Source organism: Necator americanus, chromosome IV (assembly GCF_031761385.1).
Source record: "Necator americanus strain Aroian chromosome IV, whole genome shotgun sequence".
Lineage (NCBI taxonomy): Eukaryota > Metazoa > Nematoda > Chromadorea > Rhabditida > Ancylostomatidae > Necator > Necator americanus.
The window spans coordinates 33901164-33925945 of NC_087374.1; the positions used below are offsets into that span (position 1 = coordinate 33901164).

A 24782-nucleotide genomic window follows, 5' to 3' on the forward strand; every position below is an offset into this window, starting at 1 on the left:
ATTTACGATGCGGTTTTCGCAAGCACAGCCTGGTATTGTCGGTGTGATTCTTTGAACATCCGTTAGTCTCAGCTTCGATGCAATTTCCAATGCACTCTCGATCCTGCTTAAAATGAACGAAAAGAACAGCCACTTTAAAGGCTTGAAATTGGGACCGACGCCATTCCCCCTCAATGTTTTTCACCCCAGTTTTTTTTCTCACGTGAGACTCTTAGAGAGCGCATAACTAGGGCTCCAGTGGTGATGGGATTAGCACTAAAAAAGAAGGAAAAGAAAGAGTGCATGCAATAATTGATATTTCATCCGAACTTCATAACAAGGCTTGACCTGATCTGATCAAAACGGTCGAATAGTCAGCTTGAAAAAATTCAAAAAAAAACACACTCAAAAAATTAATACTCACCTTGCTGGGCGTTAACACATACGCATATTGGCCATTTTCGCTAAACTCCAAATCCGCAAGAACTGGTTCATGATTTGGTGAGATTTCTTCAGTAGCGTAGACTTCAGCCGTTGTTGAGTCATGGATAATGGTCTGGAAAAAAAAAGCACTTTGTGTCAAAAAAAAAGTCAAAAAGCCAGAAAAAGTAATAAGTCACTTTTTTCGAAGCTCAGTTTCAGAAAACTGTAATAACTTAGCCAACTTCATAATAACAAACTTTCTCTTCAATTTATTTTGTCGCTAAGTACATTGAAAAGTTTTAATCCTTCCTAAGTCCAAGAATTAATAAAAGTGGATGGAATTTTAGCGGTTTCCTTCTTTACAACCGTATTACCATCACGCTTCCCATCTTTACACGACTGAGAATATCTTAGACCACGAAAATCAACTCCCGGACAATGGGAACTGCGTCACTGTTGCGTCAAAAGTCATACTAATTATAAATATTAATAAAATATAAACCACAGGTGATCAGAAGTCGTATTTCATTTACAATGACATGATACTGTTAAACCCCTACATTTCCATGTCACTTTCTCATAAATGCTATCTTTAGCGCAGCTGTAACCACAATGTGTAGATTAACAAACAACTGATAAGTTATCGCTGACGGAAACTGACTGTCATTTTCTAATCCGCTGAAGAAGATAGCGCGCTATTCATGATTCAGACATAGCTGCATGAACGAAAATCGTACATACTTTTGAACGTGAAAATCAAACCCGTTTATATCAACCTTCTTGAAAATTCCATAAAATCACTTGGTTGACCTTTCGAACTTCTCAGCAAGTCCCTCATCTCTTGAACATTTGCAGACCGCAATTGTTGTCATTACGAGGACGGGCGCGATTATCGAATCTACGCCCGCCCCATCATCACCACACACACAAAGTTCGTCATCTAGCGACGCCACCAAGCTACGAACCCACCCTAGGGCATGCCTAAATGGATTTCCAATGCCTTCGCTTCAACTGGTCGCCTTCACGGCTGACCGACCACACAGATACAAATGTGATTATGTTGCCGAGTAAGCTCGACTTCGACCTGCCATATGGTTAGCATTTTCGGCGTCGATCGTCCGCTAATAAAGTTATGAGTAAGAAGGATTGCATCTATGTTGCGCATTATATCGATCCTCTATGAACCACCGGAAGCAGGTCCCTAATCTGAGATAATATATACGAATCATCTAAGTGATGTAAGGTTCTCTTTCTCCAAAAATACTGTTAATCACCCGACACCAGAGAGCCAGAAAAGAGAAAGAACAGAAATTCTCAAAACTTTAAAAAAACTGAGCAAAAATTACAAAATTATATTTAAATATTTTTAATCGGTATAAGTGAAATCTTGAAAATTGATGCGGTGGAAACCGTCTACAAATTAGACATTGATCCCCTTAAAGATCAAAGTTCCTCTTTTCATGTAACTTCTGGACCTTTAGACAAAGCTGAACAATTAATCTTTTACTTCATCTTCAGCAATATCCCTTCACTACTTGGAGTGACGCACGGCACTGGAAAAAAAACCATTCACGCACACTTAAAAACCATTAGCCAGTTCTAGTCGAGTAATGGTGGCGAATTATGGCAATTCTGCACAATTAAGCTCACACTACTGTAGCAGAGGCAACGAAAAACTTCAGAGCCTTATTTACTCGATACTGAAGTAATGATTTAATTGTATCAATAAGAAAAAAAATTCTTAAACACCTGTCTATGAATTCTTCGAAGTTTTTGCACAAGACATGATAACAATAATTCACGCCTGTAATAGAGGACTAAAGAAATTGACTTCTGAAGCAATATTTCTCAGACTAGTCCATGTTTGAATGAAGGAAAATCTAAGTTTATTTACTAAAAGGGCAGAAAAAAACTCATAGTTCTTATTTCCATTTCTCAGATTACTAGAAAAAAAGGAATAGAAAAGGCACTCAATTACTTGTTTACCTGATAATATGTTAGATAATGTATTCGTTTGAATCTTTGCCCTCTTTTCAAAAAGATCTAAGCCGCATTTCCGTCGAACTATTCCATATTACTCTGTGTATTTATTTACACAGAACTCCATAAGCATCAACTAGCCTGAATCATGACTCTGGGCTTTAAACGACAACATTATGTGGACAAAAAACAAGTCCGCCCGAGCTCTGAAGTAAAGTAGCAGACGTCGGCGTTAAATTGCGTTCACTATACGCTACCGGACTTAAAGCATAAATCAGCGGACCGCTGTACAAGATTTCCATGCAATTATGTGGCTTCGAAAACAGCTCGATCAACTGGATGCGACAGTGATGTCATTTGTCTGGTCAACGGTGGACTACGGTAGAAAATCACTTCTAATCGTACTCGCTCTTTGGTAAAAACAAGTTATCGCTCAGCGCATACGGATTCACATTTGAAGCAACACCACTAAGTTTTTGGCGCTTTAAAATGAGAGAAAAGAAGAAAATAGAAGATGAAATCTTGAAAAAAGAAAAAAATGATCCGGAGTATATTCACCTTTAATATCCGCCCATCATCGGTGCCAATAAACGCCACTGTTGCTCCTCTTGTGGTGTTAATAGCAATCGCAGTAAATCTTGCATCGTCGGTTGTCAGCAAAGGCTCGGCGGAGATTGGTTTTCCGCCACCTTCAATGTAAAAATTATTAAATGACAAAAAAGGAAGAAATAAGTGAATTTGAGGAAAAATAACTATAGCAATTGAATTTTTACACTGGATACCACCACCTTCCTTATTAGAACCACATCCTTCTCGTCATTAAAAGAAAGATTTTCACAAGATCTTCACAATCTTGCCGTCTTCTACACTAGCACCAGGACCTGACCGCAAGTTTAGAGAAATGACAAACAAAACGATGGCAAAGAAGTATTGGCGCTTAAAATTGCAAAAAAAAAAGAAAAAAACACCAGCTAAAAATAAAGGGAAAGATAAACGCAAATCTGTCCAGAATTTTACAATTCTAAATGTTTTTAGTTTTTTTAAGTCATCTAAATTTTAAAGAGTCTCAACAACTCAAATCTCTGCAAGCTTATGATATGTATGAATGAACTTGCATACGAAGTACAGCTATCAGAATTGACCAGTATAGTAGTTTCTCTTTAGTGAAAGAGGAAAAACGAAAAATATCGCGCTTTTTTCTCAGATCGATGTCCCTGCTATGAAACGTTCGCACCGTTTATCGTTGAAATCACTGCATTTCTGCGAACAAGTCGAGCAAGCTATGTCAGCGCAATAATTGACTACAATCATTACGACTACATTCGTAGCCACAACCTCATAGCACTGTAATCAAACAAGTTTGTTCTCGTTCCATTTTCGGAACGTATTAAATGCGACGAACACGCAAAGTCGTCCCCAAAACATAGCGACTACGGACGCACGAAAAAAAAACCGGCGGAAAAACGAGGCAAATGCCCGCAAAACGATGCAAACAAACGAGTAATTTGACCTGGATCAAGCAAAGCAATTTCTGGTAGCTAAAGAGGACATCAAGGCTGTCGGCACTATTAGCTCAGTCTTTTGCAAACGGAAAACAGCTATCTAATTGTATCTAATAGAAGAAATGCTTAGAGTAGAAGAAGTCTCAGGAAATAAAAGGATCATCAAAATAACAAAAAAAAAAGACTGACATCAATTTCATCGATGAAAAAAAGAGTTACACCCTTTGACCAAATAACCATAGAGAAAGAAGAAAATAAATGTTCAATCACCGATATTTTTATTCACATCCTGCCCACATTCCACATCTTTCCATGACAAATGTGTTGTTTTACATTCGTCAGACGATTTGAACCATGGTAGTTGCTGAATAAATTCAAAAACTATGGAGAATTTATAATGTGGTTCTAGGGAGGAAACGAAGATTACCTTCAAATTTTTCCCTCGATAGCATTCCATAATGTTCTCCTCGAACTTCTTTTCAATATGTTTTTGAATGGGATAGACACACACTGCCGAGCGACGCGTGGGAAACTGAAAGACCGTAATGAGGTAAGAAAAATGTATTCCAACGAAAGGAAAAGAACTGAAACTGCGTATGGTAATTCAAAAACAAATTTTCAAGAACAAATACTTGTAATTGCACAGAAAAACAACAATAACGAGCATGTCATAAGCAAATAGCAAAATTCTAAAATTTCGATGCTCGTTCTCGAAATGCAAAACGAAAAAAGATTAAGAGGAAGGATATTATTGGTCTTCTACCGCAATTGAGCTTGTGTTACTAATTCAATAACCGAATTTGAAGGGAAAAACTATGTAGTCCACCCACTAGGAATCAAAAACATCAAATCGAGTATTGATACTATTAGACTTGATTTTTCGGTTTAGCGAAGACCTTTCGAATGAAAAACTTGCCAACAGGAATAGAACTTACATTTCGCTGGAAAGCTGTCGTGTCATCCGCCACAAAAACTGCATAGAGAACTTCATCACTTTCACTAAAGCAAAAAAAAAAACCGTAAATATAGTTTTAAGGTATACAAAAACTACAAAAGTATAGAAACACGAAATATAACTTGAAGCCACTGAATAAAGCAGAATAATTTCAAATTTAACTGAAAAAATCTGTGAAAGTTGACGAAAACTACCTTATTCCTAAGGACTTTGCAAGATTGTAACCGGCGGTAGCAACGTACACATCTTGTATCAGGTTATAGTTGATGTCATACTTAATGCATTCGAGCGGCACCTAAACCAAACAAGTGTGATAAATCCTGTGGGTTCAAAAAAAGAAGAAAAATCACGAAAAAAAAATCACTACGGTCACATTTCTTTAGTTTAATCACACCTAAAGTTCATCTGTCTATGAAACGTTGTGAGTAATTCATACTGAATTTATGAGGCACATGTCACTTTTCACGACAAAATTGTTTTTTTTTTTCAAGTATTCGTTAGAAAGTACTTAATAACCGTTCACCTCGGTGTAACTGTAGAAATGCGCATCACCAGTGCAGACCCGGACAAGTCGCGATTGGATTGGTGCATCTTCTCCTATCGTTGCGCCTTGTCTGGTCGCAAAATACGCATATCTACCTGACTCGAAACCTCCTACGTAGTCGATCCTGAAATATGAAATGCGCCTAACAACGTATATTATTGTAGTTAGAATCAAAGTTCCATTCAACTCTATTTCTAATCCCCAACGTGACGACAAAAATAAGAAGTCAACCTTCATAAAACAGTTTGAATGAGACCCTAACGACAGGACACTACCATTTTTAAAAGTAAAAAACAACTTGGGGCATTAATCAAAGTACTACTCTAATTATAACGCACCAAAACATTAACATACAGTAAACCTATAATTACTTCCCTCTGTAATCTTTTACAGCAAAGCATTCCAATAATTACACTATGTAAACGTGCAATTCTTCAGACAAAGAATGTGCATTAAATCAAAGCAAAGTTCACATCCACAAAAACTAACCTATAACTACTCCTGAACTTTCTCTCGAGGCTGATTTCTGTGCCAGTTGCCAGCCCTTTGTCTGCTAACTCGAACTCTTTCGCTTCACCATCGCTGCGAGACAATCGTAGTGATGTCACCGCAGGGATATCGTCACGAAAAAGCTAAATAAGACCACATATATGAAAGGGAAACCGGCCGAAAACAATGTGTATGGGATAAAATTAGCTTACCGGTCCTTTAACAAATGTCGTACCAACGTACAATACAGGCTCCTTAGATGGTCCGTTGCCAACAAATACAACCGCAGATGAACTGGCATCGTTCGCTATCATAGGTTCAGGTGATTCAATTTGTACATCACTGATGTTGTGGAGATTCCGCAATCGACATCGACCCTGTGAGGAGATTTTTCGTAAGAACATGAAATAAGTCCCAGGTACCGGACAATAAACAAACAATAGTGATAGTGAACTCACTTGGAACAAACTCGTGCATTCTATCAGTTGCGAGGACTTGTCGTATACAGCTAACGCTTTTGCATGCGAATTTGTTTTATGTCGAATTGCAGTACAGCTATCGTTACGACCTGCAACGAATTCTTCATCCAGAAGAGGAACTAATCTAGAAATGAACGTTCAAAAAGGGACAAAACTACTATGAGATAAGGAAACAAAATCCATGCGTCTGAGACAAGCAGTCTATTGTACATCAACTCGTGAGTAGCTTGATATTTCTGTAACCAGTGAGGTTGTGATCACATTCAGGAGTTTCCCCCGTTTCTTGCTCTCAGAGCCAGTCAAATATGAGTGGGCGCAAAGGAAGAAAAACCACAACATCATAATTGCACAAGTCCTGCGCAGTTGGCTGTCATAACAGTATCTACAGAGTTTTTACCCATAACCCTAATATGACCATGTTTTTCTCCTTAAAAATTCCCCGGGAGAAGAGCCCAGAACTGGTTTCCAGATGAAGCTTCCCAGAATTCCCCGCTTGCAGGGTGACAATAAACACATAACAATCATGAACAATGGAGCCATTCACATTATCTCCGGAGAGAATCCCTGTAAATGTTGAGTGTGATGTTTATAGCGCATTCCAACGTCGAAAACTAAATTTCTAATGGAATTCGACAGAAATATGGCCTGACAAGCATTTATCGTCCCCTAGATACCACAGCTAGATCCTCTCGTCAGCTGTACTGTCCGCATCACTCAAAACAATCAAATGCTGTCATATTTCGAGTCGGCGCTGACCACGTCGACGACTTTGTCAGTGTGCGATGACCCATACACATGTCCCATCACCCTCCACTGTTGTCACACTCTATACTGGATCGTGGCTCGTCACCTCCGCTGCCTTGCACAAGTGGCAGTGGGGCGGCTGTGATTTGAGTAATCTCAAACAAATCCCCCTTCTCTTCCTCCTCTAATCTCCCACTCGAGAATCCTATGTCGGCACACACTCACTAGTCACCGATGCTAATTGAGCGTGCGACATTCGGCGACATCGACACCGCCACTGCAAAAAAGGCGGTAACGATGAATATCAATGACTGATGCGGTCGATCGCATGCTGGGAACATCGTTGGTAGCCGTACGTAACGACGACTGAGTTGCTTGCGAAAGTAGTAATGAACGGATTTCAGAAAGAAAGCATTTCAAATGAATTCGGTCAAGTTCTATGAATATGAGCAAATCCCCTACTTTCTTTTGGTTTTACCATAAATTTATCTTCGTGAAATGCCAAAAAATAGTTATGAGAGAACTTGCTTACGAAAAAAAGACGGTTAAATCAACAACAATAAGACACTGGAAGCTTATTCATCAACAAATCTACGGAAATTCGCGTTGAATGTAATTTTCAGTCACAGAAACCTGAAGCACTATCGATTTTATAACATTGCTGAACTACATTCCTTGCCATCCACAGAAGTGGACTTCTTTCTGGTACGAAACCAGTAGATGATCCCCTGACAACACTGACAATGGCAATTTCCCCGTGCGGGTACTTCTGTAAAGAACCGGTTCCCACTCCAATACTTTGAGAATTTTATCTTCTCAAGTACACGATATATAACAGAGAATCCTAGCATTAACCGCACTACCGTCATTCGCCAATAACCAACTAGTTCACATGGCCTCGTAGTTTTCAACAAATGCTATGTGTCCGCGGAAAAAAAAAAACAGATACACCATCGTCATCGAAGACGACGACGTGAAAACACCAGGAATTAGTGTGCGTCGGACAAATCCATCAATGTGTGATGACGGATTGCCTGTCTAAAACCGCCATGCACTCAGTGGTGGTCAGCTCGCAGTTACGAGATCGGCTTCAGATAAATGGGTTAATGTTCTAGATAGGAAGTTTTTAAACATAATGTGAAGTGATCATTTGAAAAGATACTGTGCATTCATTATTATATGAAAACGTCACAACTGACTGTTTAACTTTCATACATTACGATAAATTGCTCTTCGTAATTCATAAAAAATGGTGGCTTGGATAGATGCGATAGTCGGATCCGCTGCTCACACCCTTTTCACTTTGGACGATTAACGATGGGACTCCTTCATTTTCGGACAGTTGACGAAGGGACCCCCTTCACTTCAAGACGCTTGACAAAGGGACCTCGCAGCTACAGGAGATCGGGTTCAGACAATTGGTTAAATGTTCTGGATAGGAAATCTTTAACATTTCTGAACATTTGGACTGCACTCCATGGGCTAGACCTCCCTCACCTGAGGGTCCGGCTTCTCCCTATCTCTACACCTATGTTGGCTTGTTTAACTGTGAATTTCTTCTGTAACAAAGGACGTCTTCCGTTTTTTCTGACACTACTTCTAATCCATCTCTTGTGAGAATAGACGTTTTACACCAGTTTGTCTGTCTGGGAGTACAATCGTACACAGCGACCGCGCCGTCTAAGCAAGGAGCAAAGACAATAGATCGTTGGAGTAATAATCGAAGAGAAAAAGTGTATGGAAGCACAGACGTATCCTTTGCGGATCAACTAGTCTGTACTTATTTTAAATCCATGTAGTAACATGAAATAGTACTGAACTGGACTTTGCAGCGCCTCTCAGCTACTTTTGCACAAATGTGTGTTTCTTCCGCTTGTAAATAGCATCCGAATTCACGTCGTCCGTTGCAATTCGATCCACAAACCAGGATACTCTTTCCACATTCGATGTTTCCGAAAAACTACGAATATAATCAACGTTCTTAGCATGTTTTTTACGCGACACTAAATGAAAGAACGCAGTCGATTTGTCTAATCACGCGATAGCTCACCACAAATAGAGAGCATTACTCATTCTATCAGCCGGGAACCATTTACTACAGTAATTTCTTATCAATAAAGCCGTCCTCGTCCTACATGATTCACAGCGCCGCTGCAAAGTGTGACCACTCCCACAGAAATGCTACGAAAACAACAAAGTGGGGAAGAACACTAATACAGAACACTGCACTAACGACTTTGAACATTTCTTTTCTGTAACGTGTAAAAAGCGGAGTTGATTTCGCTTGTTAGTTACTCTGACATAACAACAGATGATTTAATTCAAAGAATAGCTCTGAAAAAAAGAGTAGCTCGGTTGCATGCTGGTATCCTGTGAAAAAAAAGCAACGGAAAATTGCGACGCTTATAATTCATGGAAATGAAAGGCGCCATACAATCAAGCCCACATAATTAGAAACGGTTGAAAAACTATAAACGATCAATACGGTTGCGCTGCTTTTCATTCTTGATTTAGTTTGCTCACATCATTCAAGTCTAATCTAATCGATTCCCATTAATTTCACATCCACACTACCGCCAACATCTGGCGAATAAACAAACGACTAAACTAATGGAGGCGCTTCGGACAGCTCCTGCTTTGTCCTGTGAGATAATCCGGATCAAAACAGCTGTTACTAATCTTCCTGAGAGATAGTGCAATAAAATGCTCAAGAAAGATTCTAGGGTGAAAATATGACAGAGGACCTATTTTTCGTTAATTTTTCAATAGAAAAACAAGTCAAAGCCCATTTCAACTTTCACATTACATTTCGGACAAAAGCGTTCAAAACATCTTTTTGAAAAAATACTACTTTTCACCACAACGAACTCTGTTCTTGAGGAAATCAATATCCTCTCGCAATTGATAACGAAAAATATGGTTATTTACTCCTTACTACTTATGATTATCGCCAGTAAAATAGTCGCCTGAACATGTGCACTTTCTGAGGGGATCCCCTTCCCCTTTCCTTCAGCGCTAGAACATTTTCAAGAAGCGCATTTGTTCGGGAGGAGTAGCTAGTTTATTGTTAAGTCAGCGAAGTCCCTTCCGGTGACCATTATTACACCACTATAGCGCGTGGCCCTCGTTCTAACAAGATCATCACACTGTTCGCAACATTATCAAGACTCAACATCACACACTGCCAGCACACGATGACCAGCAATCAAATAACACACACACAACCTACGCACTCCACTACACTATTGATCGTTTTATTTGGACTATTGAACGACTAATTAATGACCAATTCCCTCGAGAGGCATGCGCCTATGACGAAGAATTAACGTTCACCAAAACTAATTCCACATCACCCACAGTCACTACATCGAAAAAAAAACATTCATAAAACTTTGATGAAAATGCCAACATGTCCTTTCTGGTATTAAATGACTGTAGTAGATAACACGTTATTACACCTTAAAGCACAGAAAAATTCCCGAGTTGCTGTTACTGATAAGATAATCGTAGCCGAATGTGTTACAGTCACAAAACTCCAAAGCTAATCAAGAGTACAAAAAAAAAGACCCTTCGACATCTGAATAGAAAATTGCTGATATTCTTGTCCCACGAACAATGAAAAATGCGAAAATCACAATTATGTGAAAGAGAACTACGTGAATTCGTCACCTCATAGCGTTTAAATCACGCAACATAGCAAAGTGCAAGTGTTATGATTTTATCCAGCTGAATAAATCACCAAATTGCTAACAAATCCTAATGCTCCAGCATTTTATTAAGGAACAACTACCGATAAAAGCAGACATTACTACCGGTATCATAGCTTGTAGGTGTTTTTTTTCTCTTACCCTATCATTAAAGGCATCACCCCACGAATCTGGGGTGGTACGGATTTCCGGTGGAGTATTCGTATACGGGATCGTAGATTATTGAAAGAAGGGTGATCATGCGTTCATTTCTTCCTAACTGCCGTAAAAAAACGGTCCGGAAGATACGGCTTCGAGTGTTCCGTGGTGCTATTTTCTACGAGTTCTAAAGGAGCGCGCCAGTCTTGTGCACGCTGCGCATCTTTTAGGCCGTTTTCTACGTCAATTAGGAAGAAATGGACGGAATCACAACCCTCTCCATAATCTACTATCCCATATACGAATACTCCACCTGAAATATGTACCACCTCTGATTCGTGGAGTGATGCCTTTAACATTCATTAGTTAGCTGGCTATGAGAAAGGTGCAATTAAGAGAAATAGAATGATTAAGGTAGAATGTGCTTATCCGAAGATCGAACTCGCTTAAAAAATGAACCCCGAAATCCTCAACGAATCCGTAAGCTGCATTTGCACTGTCTTTGCTATGGATTCACCATAACAGAAAAATTTCATTTTATGTACACACAACCGTAGAATATGAAGCACAAAGGATACCAATATTAATTACTGCTTCAAGAATGACAAATCTTAGAATTTCATCGAACATCGCAAAACCCAACAGCCCCAAAAACCAGAGCACTCAATCAAAGATCCTTCGACTCTTTTAGGAGTTTCATCTCCCCGCTTTAAAAACGTAAAAGGCCTTCAAGTCTGTTTTTCTTTGTCTTCAACGAAGGAACTCCACCGATAGCTGACCTCGCTTTTCGACCTCAGTGCCGAAACCCTTCCTACCACTGCGATCCGTGTAATCAGTCAACTGACAGTTGACTCACCGGCAACGACAAAATCACTCCCCAACACCAACATTTTTCAAACGTAGGTCTAGCAGAAAATCACTCTGCAAAAATTATATCAAACTTGGCTAATTGGGAAAACCCTGGCCTGACGAAGGGGGAATTCTCCTCTGTCTGCAGCGCATTCCACTTGATTTACTTGCTAATTATGAAACCTATGCGAAACCGTTGCGTTATTAACAAACTTCAAAGTTCCACGCTAACCCCACGTCGATATCTGCAATCAGTCTATAGTTAGCACCAGATGTTGGTTCGTGAATTGATGCACTCCGCTGTGTCTGCTCGGTATGGGAGTTGTGGCGGCGGAACAGGGCGGTACTTTGCAAATTTCACGAAACACTGTGTCAAACACCTGTTCGAGCCATAATGACAAGTAATAAGTGGCCTTTATTACCTCACCGATAGACAACATTGCGCCGTTGAAGGTTGTTGAGGTCATGCGATTTTTCCCAACGCTTTTTACGTATCTGAACAAGCGCTAGCAATATGTAGAAATAGAGGAATGGCTTGGGATCAAAGAACTCTTGATTAGAGTGATCTTGCGAACACAAGAAAAATTCAAGGAAACTGTGCCTTATAGATGAGACCATAGATCCAGTTTCTCATAAAACGCTCTCATTTAGTGAATCACTCTCACCATGGTCACCTCTTACAAATCCCCTGTGCAACAAGCTAATTAACAAACCACAGCGCTCGATTCTCTCTCACAAATTATGCACATAGGGTCAAGGTGGTCATGATTGCTCTTCACCAAAACAATCCATTGGCTAGTAACTCTTGTTATTGTTCCCCTAACGCGGCTGAATGAACTCTGTTTGAGAGCGCTATCTACGATAATTAGAGACTCTTAAGAGGTGTGAGACACGTATGCGGTCCCTCAACTCACCACCCTCTATCTCCTAGTGAATTCGCATATTTGATGCTCATGAATGGTCAAATGTGCCACGCGATCGCCGCGGAATTTCACCTCAATCCACCTATTCGCTCCTCGCAAATGAATTAACCTCATTCAACATTCTTCACAACAAGTAAACACTAATAAGAGAGTACCGCTTGACCTAATCACCGCATGAGTTTCCAAAACTCAAGTGTCTCTACTGCGACGGCATTCGGTCGTCCCTTTGACATCTACAATCTCATAAAGAAATCACAGAGGATTGTATCCACCTGTGTACATAGACCGCAAATGTGAAAAAGTGCACGGCACAAAAACGCGACGGAAGCCGTCACTGCACAGTTTTAGTGCAAATTTCCCAGCTGTAACTCCGTAAGTTCATTTCGTTTAGAAAAACGTGCACATCGAGATAAAAGTCAATAAATTAACCTTCAGCCAGCGCTTACAAGTGAGTCCATATATTGCTTAGCAACAGCGATGGGAGCACTAAGAAAATTACAAATGCCCGAAAGTACACTTAGGCATTTTATCGGCATAAATAGTTAACTAGAACATTGAAGGGATGAAAAAGAAGAGGAGTCTCCGAACCGCTTTGTAGCTTTGTAACTTCACAGCCTTTAGTAATTATTTATAGTTCTCGTTGGATTGGTAAGAGAATTACAAATTTTACTGTTCGTTAACGTTATTAAGAAAAATTCTTCATCCACAAAGCTTTCGAAAGAAATATTTCTGTTAAAAATGTCTGTAAAAATGTCTTGCTCGGTTTCAATGTTTCCCCCTTTTCTTCACAGGCATAGCAAATCAGGTCAGCTTAGATACGTTCATTCTAAAAAAAAAAAAAACGGTGCTACCAAGCCTCATTTAGAATTGAACCCGCAAAACCGACGGGGCTGCATGCCCCAATGACCGAATGGATGGATGGACACATTATTCTTTCCTTCTCGCCCTTAATTTCACGCGATAAGCCTGTTTCGAGTGTCATGCTAGATCACATTCTGTGCGAGGACAAGCACTGCCACTAATCCCTATACAAGAAATAAATTTAGGATTTCCATATTTTTATTTGAGGCACCATGCGCAAACCCTTCCTCACATACCGGACATAACCACACATGCACTGCGGTTTTCAAAAGCGGTTTAGTCGGGATTTCGAGAGGTCGCTAATCCAGAAGGGCCGCTGTTATGGCATTGGTCGTTGAGCGTGAAGAAAAGAGGGTGTGAATAGTCTCTTCACACACAGCGGGATACCCGAGCGAAACGGGCTCGCGCTCAAGGATACAGTGGCGTGTAGCGTGGGAGGCTTGACAGGTGAATGCATTTGCATGAAGCAGACGGTCACGCTGAATAAGACAAAAACACATCGCCGGGCGCTTCTTGAAGATACAATACGTTTGAACGAGGTCTCAGCACAATTACACTACAATTTATGTGAAAGAATAAAAGTGTAGAGATGACCATGTTGATCGCAGTAGAAAGTGGATCCGAAACATTACTGCACAATATTTTTCCCACTTCGACGTATGAGTTACTCATAAATTTCTAGCAACATTCTTGTTTTTGAGATCCCAGGATCTAACACACACAATGAACAGCTAAGTTTAGCAACTTTTCCCTTCAAGTACGGCAAATCAGGTTTCCTAGGCGAAGTACAGGAATAGCAAAACTCTGTTCTCTGAGGAACATTAGTAGTAGGGTGAGAGGAGGGAGGGAGGGGGGTTACCATAAGAGTAATCACAATATCCCAGTTCTCACAAAACCCATCCATATCACCTTACCCTCAAATAACTGCGCCAACTCAAAAAAAAACCCTCTGAAAGGAGTAAGAGTACAGAACTTATTGACTCAACAACACGAATCGACTCTCACGCTCCTCGATTGAAAATTCAAAGGATCTGAGCGGACAAAGCACGAACAACAAAATTGAAGCAAAACACCACATTGGAGAGCGATTTCGCATAATACAGCATTCCGCACTCGACCAGTATAATCAACCTCTCCCAGTAACCTTTTAGACGTAAAACCATACGTGCATTCGCAAATGGGACAGACTGGTGGTCGTATACCACTTAGTAAACGATCACGATGTCGATTACAGAAACTCAAGTCACGAGATCGACTAGAGAAAGTAGCAAAATAACAAACGACATCTTTGAAGACAAGAAAGGAGAAAAATATGAAGCAATTGGTAAAAACACAAAATAAATCATAAAGCATTAGCTACCTCCTTTACACTGATCTGAATCATCCATTGGTCCCGTGACAGCTTCCACACGTACGGAAAGATCAGATGAATGCAAATCGTATAGATAATTAACGCCAGCCACATACAATCGTGTATTTGATGGATCTACGACCTAAATGGGCAAACAGAAGCTATGCATTTTGAACGAGTAATGTTTAAAAAAAACTGTTCTGCAATATTCTGTACAATTCTAGCAGAGATTTTCATTGTGGCGATAAAACTGATTTGACGTGATCAGCAGCACATTTTAGGATTAAAAGCCATACAGGAAATAGAAGTGCACTCAGAAAGTACTTTTTATTGGCACCATCTTGTGAAATTAATGACGGCTAGCTAAGGGAAGTAGGTGTTTTTCTCGGTAACAATGGCAAAAATACCAGTTCCGAGTGGAACTCTCAAACCAAAGAGGACTATCCAATATAAACTGATTTAATCTTTCTCTGCAACTTAAATAAACTAATAAGGCTGTGGATTCTCGACAAAATGATTAGTTTTACTTTCAAAAAATTAATATAAATAGCAAACTGGAAAGAGTTCTCGAAACCATTCAAAATATGTTGAAAGTATGCTCATACTGAAACAGCAGAAAGCTGAAAATTGGGGTCTGTGGTACTGAAAAAAACAACAACTAAAAGGGAGATTTTCTGCGAAGAAAGGAGAATTTGCTTCTGAATCAGAAATGTATTTGTTTCAAATGGCCACGAAATCTTGAAGAATGAATAATCACTGCAAAATTATTGCTAAATTTTTTTCGCTCAAATATTTGTTCACCTCTCCTCTATTTTAGCGGGAATTTCTCGTAAACTTTGTACAACCTAGTACAGCCGCTGAATTCATTCGGAGGTCAATTACAGCGGGTTGCACTTGCCACCAATTTGGTGATGTGAGGCCGTAAATTAACTAAGAGCATTTCCTGCGGGCGGTTTATGTGCTAGAAAAAAACTGGTTGATTTTACTGTAGTTTAATGATATCAGCGTTCTTCTTCTGCTCATTCTGTAGTAATCGATATCAATGAGTCCCAGAAAATTAGCGATAGGTCTAGGGGATGATAAAGAATGAAAAATCAAGTCAAAATCATTCTAGAACTGGTAAACGATTATCCAGCTGCACTAGTTTACTTCCAATGTGATCGTAACCGCGATTTATTGACTTTAGTTGATATGTTATTTTGAAAATAGACGTCATACAGCAGTGTACTGTGAAATCTTCTAAGAAGTTTCGGGAATAATTTCAAAAGAGAAAAACCAGAATTGAAATTGGAACAAAAAAGGTGAAACCGTTAGATATTCAACTTTCTCTCGGAATTCATTCTTACACTATATGAATAATTTATAGATAGCTTTAGGTGGCATAATAAGCATCGTGAAATGAAACATGTGGACGTGACTCACCAGAGTGCGCAAAAAAAAACGCTATAGAAAAGTGCGTGCCTCAGAGTTACGCATATTTCCTTGTTTTCTTTTAGATACCCTTTCCTAGATAAATGCAACTGGTCAACACCTTTGTATTTCCATAAGCAATTTCAAATCGCAATTAATCATTCATAATTTACAAAATCACAAATACAAAAGAAAAAAGTAATAGGCTTTGTAAACCCTCAGGTTTTCGCTTTCGCTTCAATGTTCCACGTTATTTGTTCTAGAAAAAGCATTGCACATTCAATCTAATCAGTGTTTTTGGACTCAATCAAATTGTGCGAATCGAAATTTCCCTTCCAGTTTTAAAATAATGCTACTTCCTGTTTCGAAATTTCACATTTAGGTTTCAGCTTCCAACTATGGTCAGCACGTAGTTTGAGCATTGGATTACCGAGCTAAGCCGCTTGCGGCAAGTATTACACGTCGAACGTTCAACGGAGGCGCTGAGTGCACAACAAATATAACATTGCAATAAAGATAGACATGCGCTACTATACAGCCAATTAGTAAATAAAACAACCGAAAAAAAAACGTATCTATGACGAAATAAACTAAGAACTTACCATCTTTTCAAACGGCATCCCTTGATCGATATGTTTATTCTTAAAAACTATCCACTCATCCGTATGATAGCCATAGGTTGGCGAAATAAATAATAACAGTAATAATAGAACATTGTAGCTAATGGGAGGCGATTCGCTCCAATTCGCTTGCGTCCAGCGTCTTAGGCGCGGCGCCACGCACAATTCTGCTCGATAATACATGTCGCCGATCACGATTACTCATCTCCTAGACATCCTCGGCCGACCTCGAATAAAATATGGTCCTGTAAAGAAAAAAAAGGCTAAGTTATTCACTGAAAATGCATTCACGGAGAAATAGTGACGATAAACGACGGCGGTGAGACCTTGATGTGTGAGCAATAAGAAATACGGAAAAAAAAGAGTAATCGTTCGAATAAATCATTTTCGTATCGAGGCAAGAATTCGTCAATAATCTTTTGTGTGTTTAAAGAGAAGGTATAGAAGAGAATCGGAGTTGACAGTGCTCAGTTCAATAAACATAGATAAACGAGGAGCTGACAATGCAGATTAGATCCGGATAGTGCAACGAATGTCTTAAATATCTACATATATTAGCACCGAAAACCCGTGAATTGGGGGTCGATAGCGGTGCACATAAAAGAATGAGATGAGAATGAACAGTAAATTAAAACAAATGTCTACGTAACGGAAAAGAATGATCGAATGAAATGTGCACTTACGCAGGAACGTATTCATTGAATAGTTCAAAGCATTCCGAGTAAATATTTACCAGATTTCAAAACCGCACTTTTCTGCCCACCCTAAAAACGTGCGAAACTCACGAAAAGCATTCTAAAAGTACATATTTGAACAAGAATCATAGGAATACATTTTGGAAAAGAAAATCTCTAAATTGCAACAGAACATCGATTGTGGTGCGCGAAATGCGAAATCATTTACGAATTATCCAATTTAGTTCGTGGTGTACAAAAGAAAAATTAAAAACACGTGAGCAATTGAGAATTCCATCGTTGAATTTGTGGTAACTATAGTGTGAGGAAAAAAGAAAACTGCAAAAAGGGGAAGGAGGATACGTGAGAAACCATAGAAAATAGATTAGGGATGACGTTAAGCACACAAAAGATTGACATATATAGGAAACGGAAACTTCTGAGAAAAGCAGCAGCAGGGAAGGTGAAAAATCGTGGTAGGAGTGAGTGCGCAGGGCAATGTGGCTGCCTCTTAGTCCATCCGGCAACCGATTTTTCATCCATAGAAGTTCCCCTCATCTAAGACTTAGTGGATTTGTTTTTTTTTAAGGTGAAACTGATGAGTTGACTTAATAATTGGGAGTTATTTCTGTAACTTCACGCTGAAACAGTCGAGTAATATTTGGTCTAATAGAAAAAAACTTCAATTTTAATATGTGTATTTGCGTAAAAAAAATAATCAACTTTTGTTAACTGCACTATAAAATACAAGGTTAGATTTATATTTTCTAATACTGTGCCTGCGAGGTTTTTCGATAGCACCCTTTAATTGCGTGACTTTTCGGCTTTCTCGCCATCTTCAGAGGCCTAAATAGAGGTTTTTTTAAAGAAAATATAGTCGAAAATATAGAAGTAAACCGAAGTTTCAAGAAAATAGAACGTTTGGATTACAAAGTGAGCACTAACCAATAAATTTCTCTCATCAGCGCACTTCCCTATTAAAATCTTTAAACCTTTCAGTTCGTTTCAGACGAAAGAACTTTTAATGTGGCGAAAAAAAAAGAGAAAAAAAACGAAAGAAGTCGAATGAAATGCAGCAAATCATTATCAAATGAAATAACACGCTGTATTAATGCACTTAGCAACTGCAGCATTTTCATAGCAACAGAAAAAATGCTGGCGTTCACGTGCTTTAGCGTTTCAAATTATGTAAATAGTTCCGTAAGTCATTGCATCGTCGTCCTTAAGCAACGTTTACTTTGATAGAAAAAGCTCGAATCTCATCTCGGTATATTTGCAGTAGAATCGTTGCCTGAGAGAGGTTGAAGAGGCGAAAGCGAGAAACGCGAACGAAGGTTTGGGGAATAAATCTAGATTGGATTTTCCGGCAAAATTTGAAAAGATATAGGTTTTACGAGGGTGAATTCGAAATGTTAAATATGACCACCGCGATCAAGCAACGAACAGAACAGAACGTACAGGAGCACTGAAATCGGATCACACATCTCATCTGTGGCTACGCCTATCAACTGTTTCCGAAGCAGACGAAAATGATTTATAACAGAAGCATTTTATGGAGATAAATGTGGGTGAATCAAAGATGCCGCGGCCCACAACCATAAGACGTGGGTAAACGAAATGGTAATCAGGCCAGATCTGGAAGCACAATGAATCACCTCCTCCTCCTCCTCCTGGACACCACCACCACCACCACATAATTCGCAGCGCTGAGGAAAGAAAAGGCGCCGACAACTAATCAATAGGCAGCAACAAAACAAGAATCAATATCGATCCTTTGAGCTGAGCAATGTCTGACATCGATCGGTCAATTGTAAACCTCCAAAACTGATCCGCACGCCGGATAAGCGCCACTATAGCACATACCGATGATATCAATGGCAAGGAAGCAGAAAAAAAAGAACGTTCTCAATGAAAATGGGGGAAATCTTGGAACGGAACACGATTATTTGTTAATATATGGGAATACGATGCAGCTATTTACAGGTAATTCCATAGAATCGCCAGAAATAGCTATTAGTTCTTCGGAATCACTTACTAACCAATGAAAACAGCATTGGACAAAGTAATTGTAAATAATGTGATAGCTAAGAGTTCGTTATATTCGTCCTCGATATATTTGTCAACAAAAACAAAACGTTTGAACATCAATCAGTAAGAAAAGAAAAAAATCATTAGGGAACAGAATAAAGCAACGTCATCAATGTTTTTAACATCTATTTCTAACTTTTTCGTTTTTCGTATCCTAAATGACTATGAGCAATTTTTTGTTCAAGAAAAAATCATTGTGAGAAATAAGTAGCACTTCTTAGTTCTTATTTACTTAGTGTTTTTGCTTAAGTACTTGAAAAACCAGACCAGAACCTGGGGCAGATTGATGAATAAAGCCAAAGCGAACTCATATTCTAAGAAAGCAAAGTAAAGAAGAAAAAACAAGCGATTTTTCTTATTGGATGCGGTCAAATAACTGTGTCATAGTCAACAACAGTCTTATCACTCACTTCAGATCATTTAAAAATCCTTACAGGTTTTAAAAATTCTGGTTAGATGACTAACACATGGAACTGATACTAAGCTGAAGTGTATATAGTACTCTGCAGACAAAATCACATTCCTGTCTAAACGAAATGATAAGCCCATAGATGGAAATAAGAGCTTCAGTGCACTGTTTACGTAAAATCACAACCAAATCAATAAACAATAAACGAAAAGCGCGCGAAAACTGTACTAATGGACATTAACACATTTTGCAAGTTCTAGATGGGGAAAAAAATGAAGGCTGAAGGTAATAGAAATGGAATAAGTGGCTGAGCGATGAAAAAAAACACGAGGCGAACAAACAACAAACACAAACTGTTCGAGTTCAGGTTCCAGAAAAATGTACGAGACTTGGCGTGACTTTAATGCGGAAAAAGGCTAAAATTCATTGTATGTACAGCGCTAATTAATGCACTATGCTATCAAATAATATATATTAATTGGTGTACTGGTGACGAAATAAGTGTGGTAAGAATCAAGGTCAACGGCGTTTCGTAGTTTCGCCGTCCGCCGCCCGCGAATTCGAATGGTCACAGCGATGGATGGGCGGATCGGAGGCGGAGACGGACGAACGGACGACGGCGGCGGCGGCGGCGAGGTCAAACCCGGCGGCCGTAGTCGGTGTGGTGCGATTCCCGAAGAGACGCAGCATTCTGATATGTCCGCCGCGTAGTCGGTTGGTGTTTTACAGCCGTCATAGAACCGCACAGATGAAGTACCAACAGTACCGATTTACAATTACGCCGATAAGGCCCGTATCGCTACGTCCTGCGTTTTCTCAATGACGTTGAACTTGGTTCGTTCCTTTCGAAGAGCACTTCTGAAGCCATCATTCACTTTGACAACATTAGAACACGAAGACATTCCGATCATACGAGCATACGTTCCTACGTAGCCAGTAGTCCCTATAAATCCAAGTAAATTAGGCACCTTTATCGAAGAAAAAAACTATCCTTGCATCATTTTTCTTTCTCAATCTCGTCTTTCTACTAAAGACATGCTTCCATGCGACGTAATCCGTTTCGTCGTACATTTTTTTTTTTGTAAAATAGTGGGATTGCTCACTATTTCCTTCCTCTTTCTCCTAAATTCACTTTTGCCAAAAATTTCATCTCAAATCGAACTTTTTAGAACGGATCATGCGTACAAAAATTCAAAGCACTATAAATTGCAAGCTAAATACCAAGGGAACAAAGGTCTCTAATTTATTTTGTTCGAGTTTTAGTCTTTTACAGCCTTCGCACCACCAGTCAGTAAAAATGAATATTTGCTGATAATCCACGGTAGTCTCAGGATTTTGTTGATCGTCATTCGAATTGATGATCGCACAGCGAGTTTTGAGTCAGTGATTTCGGGGACAGATAGATTGAACTATCAATTGCCTGAAGTCTTTAATTTATTCCCATTGAAAACAAAAAAAAAAAACAGGAATGTGACATTCTTTCAATTGCTTTTATTCGTTTTGTCTCTTAAAGAAACTCTTTTATTACATGAAAATTATTTCATTGGTAAATTATATTTCTAATATTTCGATCAGTACGGATACCACTTTTAGTCTGTCTCCATCTCTTTGACTAATGGTTCTTTCATTTTCTGTTTTCAGTACAATGTGATCAAAGCCTAGAAAACTTTTCAAAAAAAAAAGAAAAAGAAAAAGAAAACAAAGAAGTTTCAAGACAGAAGATGTCGAGTTTTTGATCGTTTGCTTGGAGATATATTACAGGTCAGACACTTCATTAACAAAAAAATGGGAATGGGATGAATGAATGGGTGCTAGCAATCAATAATGTAGATCACTTACACAGCTCTTAACTTTCCATATAATTAAAACATGACATTCCTATTGCTGTGAATCAAAGCGAGTTGGGAGTCACAAGGGAATGAGTTGAATTCTGATTGTCACATAAAGTTCTTTTTTTTCAAATGTTGTGCACTGATGGTGCTTATCCATTGCAAAAATCTTCCGCTGGTGTTGAAAAAAAGAATAACACAAGGAGTTAGATTTACAAGAGGAAAAATGAGGACGACGTTGTTAGCTGGTTGAAAAATATTGGCGCAGACGAGAGGCATTGGTTGCCTGGAAGTGAAATTTTGAAAAAAACTTAAGGAGATGGATAATTCAAAAGACTAGTCAGGAGTGCTAAACATGGTGTCCACAAAGAAAAAAACTCGATTAGTTTGGGCAAAAATCAAAATCTAGTTCAGTTATTAGATACTAGCCTTACAAAAATGCGCATTCCCCCCCCCCCCCCCAAAAAAAAAAAAAAAAAAAACAAAATGAATTAAGGACCTCGTACCTCCTTTGCACTGCATTGAAGTATTTCATGTACAATAGTTAATTCATAAAAACGTACATCGTTTGTTTTTCGTGTAAAAGGGAATCTATGGTAGAGTTATAGTCAAAGGGTCAAAACGACATGAAACACGGTGCAATTACGTACGCGGCTTCTCTGGAGGCGGTGCAGTGGAGCGTAGCGGTTAGGAACGTACAGGGTACCTTTGCTGGCACCACCCATCGCTGCAGTTCGCAACGGTCCCACCTCGGTTCCAACTGCTGCATCTACCGCGCCGTTTCGAGCGCGTACGCAAATGCACCGTGCTTCATGTCGTTTTAATCCGACTATACTTCCAAGGATTTAATTGTTGGTGCTAAGTTGGGTGGGGCCACTCTGCCGCGGTAGGATCGACCCATGCTAGTGTGAACGCCCTGTACTTCTACGCAAAAGGAACGTATAGCACAGAAACTGCTCTCGTCTTTACATCGCTTCATTCGCATGATGGCTTCGCTTGCATCGAAGTCCAAGGAGGAATTTGACGAGTGGTTCACTGATCGTGGATTACAGTGGGAGGAGTGACCTTGCCCCAACTGTGGAATTCCAGTTGAAGTCACGAATCAGGCGAATATGAACAGCCTTCATGAAGACTAATTCAACAGTCCTCTATATGGCCGCCAAGTTCCGAATACAAATTGAAAAAATGTGACAACAGTTGTAGCATGTATGCCTGGCGGTCGCGGATTGCTATGGAATCAATTTTCGGTTCTTTTTCTTTCCTTTGAAGGTAATACATGATTTAGTTATTCACTTCTGATAAGCTTGCTTGGAGGATTTGGTAAAGTTAAAGCAGTATTATTTAGTTCCAGCTCTGTCTTCCTTGTTTCTTAGTACCTTTAGCCTACATGTCGTGGATCCTCTAAGATTGATGCTTAGCTCTTGGGGCCCCGGCTGACTCAGCTATTCATTTCCAGTAATGATCTGTCGATGGATGAACAATCGCCTTCTCAGATGCTTTTCAAACGGGAAAGCCATTTGTCATTCAAGAACGATTTTCTGCTGTATGGTCAATTTGCGCGCCGCAGAAGTACGGCTAAGCGGTCTAAGCGAGTACAGGTCGATCCTAGCGTGGCAGAGTGACCCCACCCGACTACCTTAGCACCTTAATTGTTTATAGCCAGGCATGAGAAAACTGTGTAGCGCAAAAAATCCAAACATATTGTAATTCCACTTCCTAAAGGCCATCAGTTGCCAACGCTCAATCATTAAAGTTCACCACACATCCGTTAGAAGTCCACAGAACCGTTCCAGTAGAATAACAAGGAAGGAAAACCACACTTATGTAAGTGTAACCGGAAATTTAATACGCTTGTCTCGTTTCCCAAATGTTAATCTAAGTGGAAAAACAATCTACAAAGTTATTTGCACGTGAGGTAAGAGAGATTGCAAATGTCTACGAATTCACCGAAATCCCAAAAGCAATCCGGAGATCTCTTCTGCACAATTTAAAGCATAAGAGGCCCCATTGCACGACAATGGCAGCAAGGAATAGAGCGTTCCCAAAATGAACTTACTACTCGTACGTACATCTGCACAGAATAGTTCACGATGTCGTCGTTGGGTCATAAGAAGAAAAGTACCGTTACGACATTTAGTATAACACTAGGTTATTGTTTCCGCCAAACGCTACTTTTTAAATTCCGCTCACCCGTAACCTTCGTAATGTGACGTGATAAAATCTAGCATCTTAACTCCATTAACAACATATTGGTAAGTAGACTAGCGTTCCCGATTTTCACCCATCCTGAGTGCCACACTTCCAAATCCGAAAGTGTTTTCCGCTAGAACGTAATGTTTGGTAACGGCCTACAATTTAATCACCAATTACTGGACTGTGTGCTAGTTTTCTTCCTACTACTTCCTGTTATGTAATTAACGTAGAAACCGCCAATTGAGCAAAACGTTATTGTTCAGGTGTTTCTGGAAGCCGTTCCGCTTGAATGATCTGTAACCAATATCGTAAAAACTGGACCAGATGGAATGTGACTAGAGATGAAGAAAAAGAAGAAGAAGAAGAAGAAGATCATACAACCAAATTAAATTTTTGTTTCTCCTTATACACATTGACGACGTAAACACCATGTCAACGCGGATTTAAAGGAATATGCGATCGCTTTCTCATCATTCCTACGAAGATCCATAAACGTTTAACTGTAAACGTAAATAAGAGCTAAACTATACAAATATAGAAATGCAAGACCTCAAAATAATAGGAGCAAATGGTAAAAAAGAAGAAAAATAATACGGACCCATACTTAACCATGGTGTCAAGAATTCAACAGTAGT

At 39.4% G+C, this 24782-nt stretch overlaps 1 protein-coding gene across 2 annotated transcripts in view; it reads right to left on the reverse strand.

Annotated features, from left to right (window-relative positions):
• Nucleotides 1-17137, reverse strand: part of RB195_003584 (uncharacterized protein) — a gene marked incomplete at both ends in the record, with an annotated part of 29420 nt that extends 12283 nt beyond the window's left edge. Inside the window, 12 exons of one of the 2 annotated variants that reach the window (XM_064201296.1) lie at nt 404-535; nt 2941-3071; nt 4155-4248; nt 4312-4416; nt 4820-4883; nt 5034-5134; nt 5363-5507; nt 5873-6015; nt 6085-6249; nt 6331-6440; nt 14934-15066; nt 16937-17137. In XM_064201296.1, the coding sequence (XP_064057177.1) occupies nt 404-535; nt 2941-3071; nt 4155-4248; nt 4312-4416; nt 4820-4883; nt 5034-5134; nt 5363-5507; nt 5873-6015; nt 6085-6249; nt 6331-6440; nt 14934-15066; nt 16937-17137 (1524 nt within the window). The remainder of the gene's footprint in view (nt 1-403; nt 536-2940; nt 3072-4154; nt 4249-4311; nt 4417-4819; nt 4884-5033; nt 5135-5362; nt 5508-5872; nt 6016-6084; nt 6250-6330; nt 6441-14933; nt 15067-16936) is intronic. The other variant, XM_064201297.1, reaches the window with a different exon arrangement.
• Between the last annotated feature and the right edge of the window lie 7645 nt (nt 17138-24782).